At 30.2% G+C, this 12680-nt stretch overlaps 1 protein-coding gene and 1 non-coding gene across 2 annotated transcripts; one reads left to right on the forward strand and one right to left on the reverse strand.

The window, feature by feature from the left end:
- Window positions 1–5989: 5989 nt before the first annotated feature.
- Window positions 5990–8386, forward strand: LOC129285600 (uncharacterized). The gene is made up of 4 exons (XM_054921350.1): window positions 5990–6200; window positions 6345–6934; window positions 7132–7869; window positions 8066–8386. The coding sequence occupies exons 1-4, from the start codon at window positions 5990–5992 to the stop codon at window positions 8384–8386; spliced, it is 1860 nt and encodes a 619-aa protein (XP_054777325.1).
- Window positions 6566–6671, reverse strand: LOC129287347 (small nucleolar RNA R71). Its single transcript, XR_008587667.1, has one exon. It is a non-coding gene; the product is annotated as a small nucleolar RNA R71 (small nucleolar RNA).
- Window positions 8387–12680: the final 4294 nt, after the last annotated feature.

A 12680-nucleotide genomic window follows, 5' to 3' on the forward strand; every position in this document is an offset into this window, starting at 1 on the left:
TTTGAAATGTACACAAAATGATATGTGCATTTAAATGACTACATATTAAAATAATTATTGCTTAGTCAATTTAATAACTTTCTCACAACATCTCACTAGATTATTTTATACATAAGATCAATTTAAATAATTAACATAAATTTCAAAATTTGAATTTATATTCAGTATAAATAATTATTTTGAGTAACTTTAAATTTAAAATTTGAAATTGAATCCTTCTTTAAAATTCAAGTAAATACATCTTCAAATTAAATAAGATAAAATTTGATTACATTAAATAAGATGTTAATCCATCAATGTAAATATTTAAAATCATATTTTAAAAATAAATCTAGATATATAAAATATATTGTTATATATATATATATATATATATTGTGACCACCCCTTTAGTTTATTTATAAATATTTAAAAATTTAGTCTGAATCTATTTACAAACTAAGAACAAAGCCTAGCTTTCTAAGCACAAAATTATATAAGAGATGCATATAAAGCTATTAATATGAGTTGGTTTGACTTTTATAAGCTTGGCCTTTAAGTACTCAAGCTCATAAATTAACTTTTTCCTAACTTTTTTTTAAGTCTGACCTTTATTAATAGGATTTAAGGCTAAGCTCGAAGCTCATATAATTTTAATTTTTTTAAATTAAAATTTTTTTATTATACTAATAGATATATATATATATATATTACAAAATACCTTAATTAAATATCTAAAAGAAAATAATAAAATTAAAGTATAATTAAAATAATACCAACTCTAGAATATAATATAAGCTATATAGTCCTAGCTTTCTATCTTCCAAAATGTAGATATATATTAAAATACTTTGATAGAAATGTATTTATAACTAAACCTGTAATATGACTTGAAATTAATTAGGTGTAATTTAACATATATTCAAAATTTAACTGAAATATATTTTTTTATTTTGATATGAATCACAGAATTACATCCAAAAAAATGTATTGGTGACTTTAAAAAATTCATATAATATTGCATACATAAAATAAAAATATATAAATAAAAAAAAAGCCATTTAATATAATAAAAATAAATAAATTCAATTATTAAAAAATATCTTATAAAATAATTCCTTTCAAAAAAATTAATTTTAAAAAAAAATTATTGTTTAAAAATAAGACAAAACAAATTAAAGTGAAAATACTTTTGAAAAACATGGTAAAAATAATTAAATTTAAAAATCTATATTGTAATATCTAATACAACAAAATATAATAAATAAATAAAACATTTAAATTTTTAAAAAATCCTAATTATTAGAATGAATATTTATATTTAAATTGATTAGTATTATATAATATATTTATGTATTTTATAAAAAAATTTAAATTTATATAATTTTCGTATCCATTTAAATTGATTAAAATAAATAAACTTATATATTTTATTATTTTATTTTTCAAACCACACCAATCAAAAAATAACTAAAATTAAATGTTATTATCGTACAAAAATAAAAAATAATTTAATTAATTCATTTTAAATTGTTCAATTTGAAATTCAAATACATAAAATAGTTAAATTAAATAAAAAATAAATAAAAATGATATGCCATCTCAAACCTAACTTTACACCTTAAATCTATCAAATAAATAGGTTCAAAAAGATAAATAATTCTTTCAATTTTATTTATTTTATTTGATAAGTGAGTCACACATATTAAATAAACAATTTATTATTTTCGAAAACTTGACATATTAAATAATATTGTCATTACTTCACTTTCTAATTATCTTAAACTAATTCCATATATTATATAAGTTAGTCGAGAACTTGTTATATAAAATAAGATTATTTAATATATGAACATAATCTTTATATATTAAATAATATTAGACAGTTCACAATTAAAGTTTTTGAATTGATAATAAAGAATTAAGATAGGGAATTATATAAACATGCTAAGTAGAGTTTTCAAAGAACAAATTTAGAAATTTAAATACATACCAATTAAGTAATTATCATTCGTTGCCTTTCTGTTTGTAAGTTTTGGAATGTTAACAAAATTAAACTCAAAATGATAGATGGATGGAATCCATCTTAGAATGCAATTTCACATAAGAACATGAAGCTAATCTTGTAAGAATAATTTGTTATCCGATAGGATTAGGAGCACTGGAAGACATGCAATATATCTCCAGAACATCTTACAAAAGGCTTTTAAATGACTATAGAGATTCGGCCACCCTATAGTAATGTTGTCCTACAGATAGGATAAATATTATATATTGAATGTAATTAATGGGATCCAAATTATAAGAAACAAATAAAAAAATATAAACACTTACTAAAACATCCTGGAAGATCAATTCAATACTCGTTAGATTTTTTGAATATATTCCTACCTAGTAATATCTAAACATGAATCACCCTAACCACAATGCATCAATCCTTTTTTGTTGTATTAATGATGCGAATTGCCTACATCTTAGATGTAGAAGCCATTAATAGTATGCATAACAGTCGAGAAAAAATAAACCAAACGTGATTAGAGAAGTGAGACATATAATAATTGAATAAGGCAATTGACCTATAATAATGTTGTCCTACAATAGGATAAGTATTATATATTAGATGTAATTGACGGAATCCAATTATAAAAAACAAATACAAAAAATATAAAATTTACTCAAATTCTAGAAGATCAATCAATATTCATTGGATTCTTCGAATATATTCTACTTAACAATCTCTAAATATGGATCACCCAAACCACAATGTGTCAATCATTTTTTGTTATATTAATGATGTGAATTGCATTCATCTTAGATGTAGAAATCATTGAGAGTATGAATAACAGTAGAGAGGAAAATAAACCAAAAGTGATTAGAGAAGTGAGACGGGCGTGAAGGTGTGAAATGTGCTATTCACCTAATCTAGTAATTTATAATTAAATAAGGCTAAATTGGGAGAGAAATTAAGGGGTAATTTTGAAAAATCAAGATGATAGATATTAAATATTTATTTTTGTGAGTACAGATATTTAATGCATTTGAATTTTAACAAATTTCACGAGGGCCTTTTCAATATATTAGTATTAGTTAAAATTTAATATCTCAATATTCTCCATAAATAACAAATGATAGTTCTAAATACTTTATTGTTAAATAAATTAATATCTATATTATGAAATTTATATATGTAAAATTTAACATCATGAGATCCAAATTTTTAATAGATTAATATCTCTACTTATTATAGTTATAATTCTCTAAAATCATGAGGATAGTCTAAATATTCAAACACATATTCCTTTTTCTAGATATTTAAACAAATAAATATTAGTTTAAACTTGAATACCAATATATTTGCATATATATACTCAATCATATGAACTTAAATTTTTGGCAATCTTTAGAGTGGGTGAAAACTTTAAATAGATAGATATTAATTTGAATTCAAATATGATGAGATTTGAATTTTAAATAGGTAAAAAATAATTTTTATATATGTCTAAAATTAGTAAGTCATCTCACACATAACTCTAAATCTGAATAACATATTTTATATATATATATATATATAAAAAATAATAATTAGCTTGAACCTAACCCTAAATCTAACTTTAGAGTATGGAATCGCAAGAAAGATATCCCGAAGTACAGAATTACGACAAACCTAAAAATGAACACATGACATTTTCTTGTAGCTTTAACCCTATTTTTATATATATAATGATTTCAAACATTAAATGTTAGTTGAATATTTAATAAGAGAATATTTTAGGAGGGAATAAGTCAGGCCCTTAACAGAGGCCTACAGTTTGACTTACTTCAAGCCTAACTTAACTACTTATTAAATAAGTTTAGGTCAGACTCAAGCTTTTAATTAAGCCTATTTAGTTAAATAAATTAGGCCTATTTTTTAAAGGTATTGCTTACGAGTCAAACAGGCCAGCCTATATATATATATATATATATATGGAATATATAAAAAATACATCAGTTTCACCATATGTTTTAATTAATTTATTCTTTACTACTTTTAATTATATTTTCAATCATATTTGACTTATATATTAATTTTAATATTGTTACTTTATTGTCATATTATATTGTAGTTAATAAGTCATTTTAATTCTTATATATTGTAATTGATAAATTAGGTTATATATTAATATTATAATAGCCCTAAAGTATATTTGAGACGTTTAAAATTAAAAATGCGAGCCTATTTAAAGGCTTTACTTTTAGTAGATTTTTAATAGGTTTGTAGATTAGGCTAAATTAAGTAGGCTAAGTTTGAGCCTTAAAAAAAAGCCTTATATAAAAGCTTCAGGCTTTTAATTTATTATGCAGGTTTAGGTTCATAAAACCTAACTCAGTCCAGTTTATTTTATCCTTAGAAATATCTATTTTTTTAAATTGACATTCTATCCTTAATTTTTTTGCTTTCTTCACATGAGTTTAATTCATAGTTTTCAGATTCTCTTTTGTCTTTACTTCTCTTAACGTCATCCACCATCTTTGACTAACTTCTCGTGCTTCCTGATAAATGATAATTTTATATATTTTATCCTTTTAATTTAGACTTTTAAATATTTATTCGAGGCTAATTGAGTTTAATTAGATATTATTTAATTTTATTAGCCAATATTCAGTTTTGAAATTTCAACTAACTAAATCTTTAATTTTAAAATATAAATGATATCTTTAATATTTTTGCACAGGTGCTATTTAATTTTATTTTATTTGTGCAGATTTTCTAGATTCAATTTGAAAGATATTGATAGAGAATATTTTGGATAAAAAGAATATGGGCATGCTTGGAGATCAAATCAAGAATTTCTTTAAAATTTTGTTTAAATTTACTTTGGGTATTTTAGTGTAGTTTTTAATTAGGATTATTTAGGATAATTTTATCATTTTAATAAATTATTAGATTTTATTTTCTTTTGGAAGAGACGTAGCACAGGAGGCGCATGACATTATATATATTATATATATAAATGAAAGAGGAAGCACGATCTGGAAAAAAAAACGAAAGAAGGGAAACAGAGCAGCAATCGCCGTTCGTCTTTCCTTCTCCAATTTCTTGGGTGATGGCTTCTCAATTTTTCATTTTATGTTGTTTGATTTTTAATTCTATGGAGAGCTAATTTTTTTTGGTGTGATCAATCACAAACCATGATCTTAAATTTTAATCAGAGTCTTTAATTTTCAGGGAAGATTTTATTTTAGCTTTATTCCAATTTTCTCTTCTTCTCTCTACCTCTAAATTTTATGCTTTAATTACTATTACTGATTAGAGTAGCTTTATTGCATAATTTTTGAGTTATAAATTTTATCTGAGGTTTTACTTGCTATAATCGATTGATATAGCATTATAAGAGTAATTTGGCCTAGCTTGGGTGATTATCCATGCTTTGTTTCTGGTATAGCTAACATAGAACAGTTGTTAGGTTGTGGGTTAAAGGAGATCTCAATTAATCTATAACTTAATCTCTTGTTTAATTCTTGATGTTAATTTGAGAAATATATAAAAAATCAGAATAATAAAGGTAAATAAAATTGATTTGTTTGTGGACGAGGAAGATTAAGTTTAGGTGATTGGGTTGTGATTGATTGCGCTGCTTGTGCTTGATAATTTTCTCAGTTGAATTTTCATTATTTATCTAATTTTAATTTAGATTTTTTAATTAATTTCATCATTAAAAAAAACCCCCCCATCATTTACCTTTTCATAACCATAATTCAAATAGTTACTCTATTGACTCTTAGGGAGACGACCTAGGTTGCGCTTTACTGCAAAATCTAGTTTTTATTAATTTTGGTGCTATTCGACAGCAGTGTCAAAATTTTGGCGCCGTTGCCGGGGAGTCAAAGGTGTTAACTTTTGAGTTTGGTTATTAGTTTTTTTTTCTTTCTCATTTTTTATTTTCTAGTATTTTTTTTTTCAAGATTTATTATTTTCTTTTTCTTTACTTGTTTTAGGTGTTTTTTTTTTTTTTTTGTTTATTAGTGCATGACAAGGTCTTTTCAAGATAAATTAATTGATTTGAACTCTGAGATTGAGAGAACTTGTCGTACTAACCGTAAGAATCAAAAGCACCATAAAATTAGGGATAGTGTGATTTCTGAAATTTTGTCTGAATTGATTGATAGCATTATTAGTGATTCTAAATCTGACTTAGACTCTACAGTTAAGTTGGAAAATATGGCTGAAAATAATAATGGTAATAGGACAATTAAAGAATTAGCTGCGCCTAATGCACACTATCAAAATTTGTGCATTCAATATCCTAATTTAGATGCAAATGCTAGTTTTGAATTGAAATCTGGTTTAGTACATTTGCTACCTAAATTTCATGGTCTTGCAGGAGAGGACCCGAATAGGCACTTGAAGGAATTTCATATTGTGTGCTCCACCATGAAGCCTCAAGGAGTTTCAGAAGAGCAAATCAAATTGAGGGCTTTTCCTTTTTCATTGGATGGAGTGGCAAAAGATTGGTTGTATTACTTGCAACCAGGTGCCATTACATCTTGGGATCAAATGACACAGTTATTCTTGGAAAAATTCTTCCCTGCCTCTCGCACAGCAGCAATAAAAAAAGATATTTGTGGGATTCGTCAGATGACTGGGGAGACATTTCATGAATATTGGGAGAGATTTAAGAAATTATGTGCCAGTGCCCTCACCATCAAATACCATCAAATACCTGATCAACAGCTGGTTCAACATTTTTATGAAGGTCTCTTACCAACAGATAGGTGGTTTGTCGATGCCGCAGCTGGTGGTGCTTTGGTAGAACTTACTCCAACTGATGCCATGAATCTCATTTCTAAGATGGCACAAAATTCTCAACAATTTGGGACGCGAGCTAACCAAGCAGTCAAAGGGGTGAATGAGATTCAAACACCACAATATGATCCTAAATTTGAGAACAAGATGGAGGAGCTCTCTAGCATGGTTCGGCACATTGCCTTAACACAACAAAAATTAATGAATTCACCAGCAGTGCCAACTTTTCCACAGGCATATCCCTCACAGACGTGTGCACAACCTCAATTTTATAATCCTCAACAAGCTACCACATCTTCTGCTTAGTTGGGCCTCTATGTGGCATCTGTTTTTTGGCCACACACACTACTGATCATTGCCCACAGTTGGATGATAGAGTTGAGAATTGTGCTGGGATTTTTCCAACTAGACCTATGCAACAGGGCCAAAAATATGATCCTTTTTTAACACTTATAATCCTGGGTAGAGAAGATCACCCTAATTTCAGATATGGAGGAAGTCAACAACACCAATATAATGCTACAAGTCAAAATTCACAGCCTATGCAAGCAATGAGGCAATCTACTCCTATTCAAGGGTCTAAAAATGATGGACCAAGTCTGGAAGAATTAATGAAGCAAATGGCAACTAATAACATTCAATTTCAACAACGCACTGAGACAGTAATCCAAAAATTGGAGAATCAAATTGGGCAGTTGTCCACCTCCGTTAATGAATTGAAGAGTCAAGGTTCTGGAAAGTTGCCGTCTCAAACAGTTGTAAATCCTAATTGCAGTAATGTTAGTGCCATCACTCTTAGAAGTGGAAAGGAGCTTCCAGAGCCCTCCATAACATCTATCAAGAATAAGTCGGCTGCAGCAACACAAGTCACACTTGAGGAGTCTAATAAAGAAAAGGAACCAAGGAAGATCCTTCCATTTCCAAATAGGGAGACTCAAAGCAAGAAGTTAAAGGAAGTTGAATTGGAGAAAGAAGTGCTTGATGTTTTCAAGAAGGTTGAAGTCAATATTCCCCTTTTGGAGGCAGTAAAGCAAATTCCTAAATATGCAAAGTTCTTGAAAGACCTATGCACGAACAAGAGAAGATTTAAAGCTAATGAGAAGGTCAATCTAGGAAGAAGTGTATCAAGCTTTATTTCATGGAGGAATGCAGTGCCAACCCCCTATGCCCTTAAAATGCAAAGATCCAGGGAGTTTCACTATACCCTGTACTATAGGAAATTTAGAATTTTCTAACGCTTTGATTGATCTTGGTGCAGCGATAAATGTTATGCCCAAGTCTCTATTTTCTTCTTTACAGGGTTGTGAGATGAAGCCAGCCGGGATTATTGTGCAATTAGCAGACAGGAGACTTGCCTATCCTAATGGTATGCTTGAAGACATTCTAGTTAAGGTAAAAGATTTAGTCTTTCCTGCTGATTTTTATATTTTGGATATGGGTAAAGATGATAGTCATGGGCCACCACCACTGATTTTGGGTAGGCCATTTCTTAAGACAGCTAATACTATCATTAATGTTAAAGATAGTACTCTTTCCATGGAATTTGCAGGATGTGTTGTTCAATTTAATCTTTTAGAGGCTATGAAACATCCTATAAGGATCATTCTGTTATTAATGTGAGCATGCTTGATATGTTAATTGATGATACATATGATGAGCTTTACAATGAGATGGTTTCTAGTTCTCTTGAGATTGTTGATTTAGATAGCAATACACATTGTTCTGACTCTATTATTTATGAAGATTCTTCTGACTGTTCTGGTTCTGATGATATTGTTGAGTTATTCAAATCCATGCATGATATTGGCACTGGAACTTCTAGTGACTCTGATATGATTGCTTCTGACTCTGAAAGAACTATAGACTTTGCTATCAACTCTATGTCATGTAATTCTATTAATAATGATAATTCTAGTATTCTAGAACAAGATACTGCTGCTTCTTTTGATGGAATGCAGGTTTGTGGAGTTGATGAGCTAACTATTGACAAGCTAGTGTCCTCTATTCAGCAGCCACCTATACTTGAATTGAAAGATCTACCAGAACATTTGAAATATGCATTCTTAGATGAAGGTAAGAAATTACCGATTATTATAGCAAAGGATTCTGATCCTAGTCAAGAGGTAAAATTGTTAGAGGTACTGAGAAAGCACAAGAAAGCTATAGGATGGACACTAGCTGACATTCCAGGCATCAGTCCAGATATATGCATGCATAGGATCTTGATGGAAGACGGTGTAAAGCCATGTAGGCAACCTCAAAGGAGGCTTAACCCACTTATCCTTGACGTGGTCAAAAAGGAGGTAACAAAACTTCTTTCTGCAGGTATCATTTACCCTATTTCTGACAGCCAGTGGGTGAGTCCAGTACAGGTAGTGCCAAAGAAGAGCGGGATCACAGTTGTAAAGAATGAAAAGAACGAGTTGATTCCTATGAGAGTGCAAAATAGCTGGAGGATGTGCATCGACTACAGGAAGCTAAATGATGCAACCAGGAAGGATCACTTCCCTTTACCTTTTATTGATCAAATGCTAGAGAAATTAGCAGGCAAATCTCACTACTGTTTTCTAGATGGTTTTTCAAGTTATTTCCAGATTTGCATAGCTCCAGAGGACCAAGAGAAGACAACATTCACATGTCCATTTGGCACATTTGCTTATAGGAGGATGCCATTTGGATTATGCAATGCCCCAGCCACATTCCAGAGATGCATGATGAGTATTTTTGCAGATTTGCTAGACTATTGCATAGAGGTTTTTATGGATGATTTTACTGTATATGGAGATTCATTTGATGAGTGTCTAGTAAATTTAGATAAAGTACTTGAGCGATGTATTGAGAAAAATCTTGTATTAAACTTTGAAAAGTGTCATTTCATGGTTAGACAAGGTATTGTATTGGGTCATGTTGTTTTTGAGAGGGGGATAGAAGTTGATAAGGCTAAGGTAGATGTGATTACTTCTTTACCTTATCCTACTAGTGTTAGAGAGGTCCGTTCTTTCCTTGGACATGCAGGATTTTACAGGAGGTTTATACAGGATTTTAGCAAGATAGCCTTACCACTCTCAAGATTGCTGCAGAAAGATGTGGATTCCAAATTTGATAAAGCTTGTGAGCAAGCATTTGATGAGTTAAAGAAGAGATTGACCACTCCACCAATCATTCAACCGCCAAATTGGGATTTACCTTTTGAATTATTATGTGATGTTTCTAATTATGCTCTTGGCGCAGTACTTTCACAAAAAGTTGATAAGAAATCACATGTCATAGCTTATGCTTCCAGAACTTTAGATGCAGCCCAAGCCAACTATACTACCACTGAAAAGGAGCTTTTAGCTATTGTTTTTGCATTAGATAAGTTTAGATCATATCTTTTGAATGCAAAAGTTGTTGTGTTTTCTGATCATGCAGCATTAAAGTATCTCTTAAGGAAGCCAAATGCAAAGCCACGATTAGTCAGATGGATGCTCTTGCTACAGGAGTTTAACTTAGAGATAAAGGATAAGAGTGGAGCTGAGAATTCTGTCGCAGACCATTTGAGTCGCATTGAATCTCCTATGGTTCCTTCTATTCCTATTGATGATAATTTTCCTGATGAATGCTTATATGCTATGCATGATGTTACTCCTTGGTATGCTGACTTAGTTAATTACTTAGCTGCCTCTGCATTGCCTGTGCATTTAAAGAAACATCAATTAGATAAGTTCAAGAGGGAAGCTAGATATTACATATGGGATGATCCATACCTTTGGCGCATATGTAGTGACCAGATTATTAGGAGATGTATTCCTGACATTGAGTTTGAATCCATATTGCATTTTTGTCACACACTTGCTTGTGGAGGACACTTTGGTCCACAACGCACTGCTAGAAAGGTTCTTGATTCTGGATTGTACTGGCCTACTCTATTTCGTGATGCATATACATTTTGTAAGCATTGTGCTAGATGTCAGCATACAGGAAATATCTCCCGTAGAAATGAGATGCCTCAACAACCTTTACTTTTCTGTGAAATATTTGATGTATGGGGTATTGATTTCATGGGACCTTTTCCTGTTTCATTTGGATTTGCTTACATTTACTAGCTGTGGATTATGTTTCTAAGTGGGTGGAAGCTAAAGCCACCAGAACTGATGACTCTGTTGCTGTTGTAGATTTTGTTAGGTCACATATCTTTTGCAGGTTTGGTATTCCAAAGGCCATTATCAGTGACCAAGGGACCCATTTTTGTAATCGGAGCATGCAGAGTTTATTGGGTAAGTATGGGGTTGTGCATAAGATGGCTACCCCTTATCACCCCCAAACTAATGGGCAAGCTGAAGTCTTAATCGAGAGATAAAGCAGATTCTTGAAAAAACAGTGCAACCTAATAGGAAAGACTGGAGTAAGAGACTTGATGATGCATTGTGGGATACCTGCCTACAAGACTCCAATCGAAATGTCTCCTTATCGGCTTGTTTTTGGGAAAGCTTGTCACTTACCTGTGGAGATTGAGCATAAAGCTTATTGGGCAGTAAAGCAATGCAACATGGATTTAACTAAAGCAGGAGCCCAAAGAAAATATCAATTGCAAGAGCTTGAAGAATTTCGCTTGGAAGCATATGAAAATTCAAGAATCTACAAGGAAAAGACCAAGTTAATGCATGATAAGCTGATAGTTAGAAAAGAGTTCAAGGTGGGACAAAAAGTGTTGCTCTATAATGCCAGATTGAAACTTATGCCAGGAAAACTTCGTTCTAGATGGGAAGGTCCTTTTATAGTTACTAAAGTGTTTTCTTATGGTGGAGTAGAGATTATGGCAGAATCTACTGGAGCAAAGTTTAAAGTTAACGGGCATCGGTTAAAGCATTTTTATGATGGATTTGAGACACACATTGTGGAGGAGTCTTCCCTCCAAGATAAACTTAATCGATCAGGTGTATCATTTCTCTTCACTTTTAATTTACATTTCCTATACATCTTTCGAACTAGTTCTACATTGAGGACATTGTAGATTTTAAGTGTGGGGGGAGTTTTTTGCTGTTTTTAATTTTTTTTCTTTCTTGTTTTCATTTTGTTATTTTGTGTTCTTGTTTCAAAATAAAAAATAAAAAAATAATTTGTGCGAAGTTGCAAATTTAAGACAATTTTAGTTTGGATACATTTGAGCATGATAAATAATTGATCTTATATTTAAATTTAAGTTAAGTGGCAATGAATTTGGTTTCATTGAATTAATGTGATAGTCTTTAGCTTGTGAGAATTTGGCCTAATATTATCCTCTTCTTGTGTGTATTCTCCTATCACTACTCTCACTCTAGAACTTGTCTTGATTCTTAGTTGGGACTATAATTGTATATGCTTTGCATGAAGATGATTTAGGCATTCTTTTTTTAGCCTACTTAACCAAATAGCCATCCCATGCAATTTATCCCTTGTTAGCCCCTTTGAGCCCCTTTGAAACTTTTTCTTTAAAATCTTAGCCAATTGAAAACATAACCTATAAAAATATTTTCCTTTCATTCTTCTCACCCCACTTTAGGTGATGAAAAGTGTATTATAATATTTGTTGGAATGAAAGAATATGTTGAAGAGAGATTTGAGTTATTTTGAAAAAAAAAACAAGGGAGAAAAAAAGAAAGCAAAGGAAGAAAGGAAGAAAAAGAAAAGAAAGAGCATAAAAGTCAGAACGCAACAAAAATAAATAAATAAAAAGGTGCATGAAGCAAAGGAAAGGAAAACAAAACAAGAGAAAAAAATAAACCCAAATCAATTTATTTTGTTTCTTTCATTCTAGATATTTTGTTTCAAATATACTTTTCATTATCCTAAAGTTTATTAGCCGTCATTTTCCTATTTTTATACCATACCTTTATCTAAGGCTCATTACAACCTAAACTAAAGTCCTATTGATTCTTGCATTGCATATGACATA

The sequence above is a fragment of the Prosopis cineraria genome, unplaced genomic scaffold, assembly GCF_029017545.1.
Source record: "Prosopis cineraria cultivar Desert tree isolate PC_DT_omini unplaced genomic scaffold, ASM2901754v1 PC11, whole genome shotgun sequence".
In the NCBI taxonomy this organism is placed as follows: domain Eukaryota; kingdom Viridiplantae; phylum Streptophyta; class Magnoliopsida; order Fabales; family Fabaceae; genus Prosopis; species Prosopis cineraria.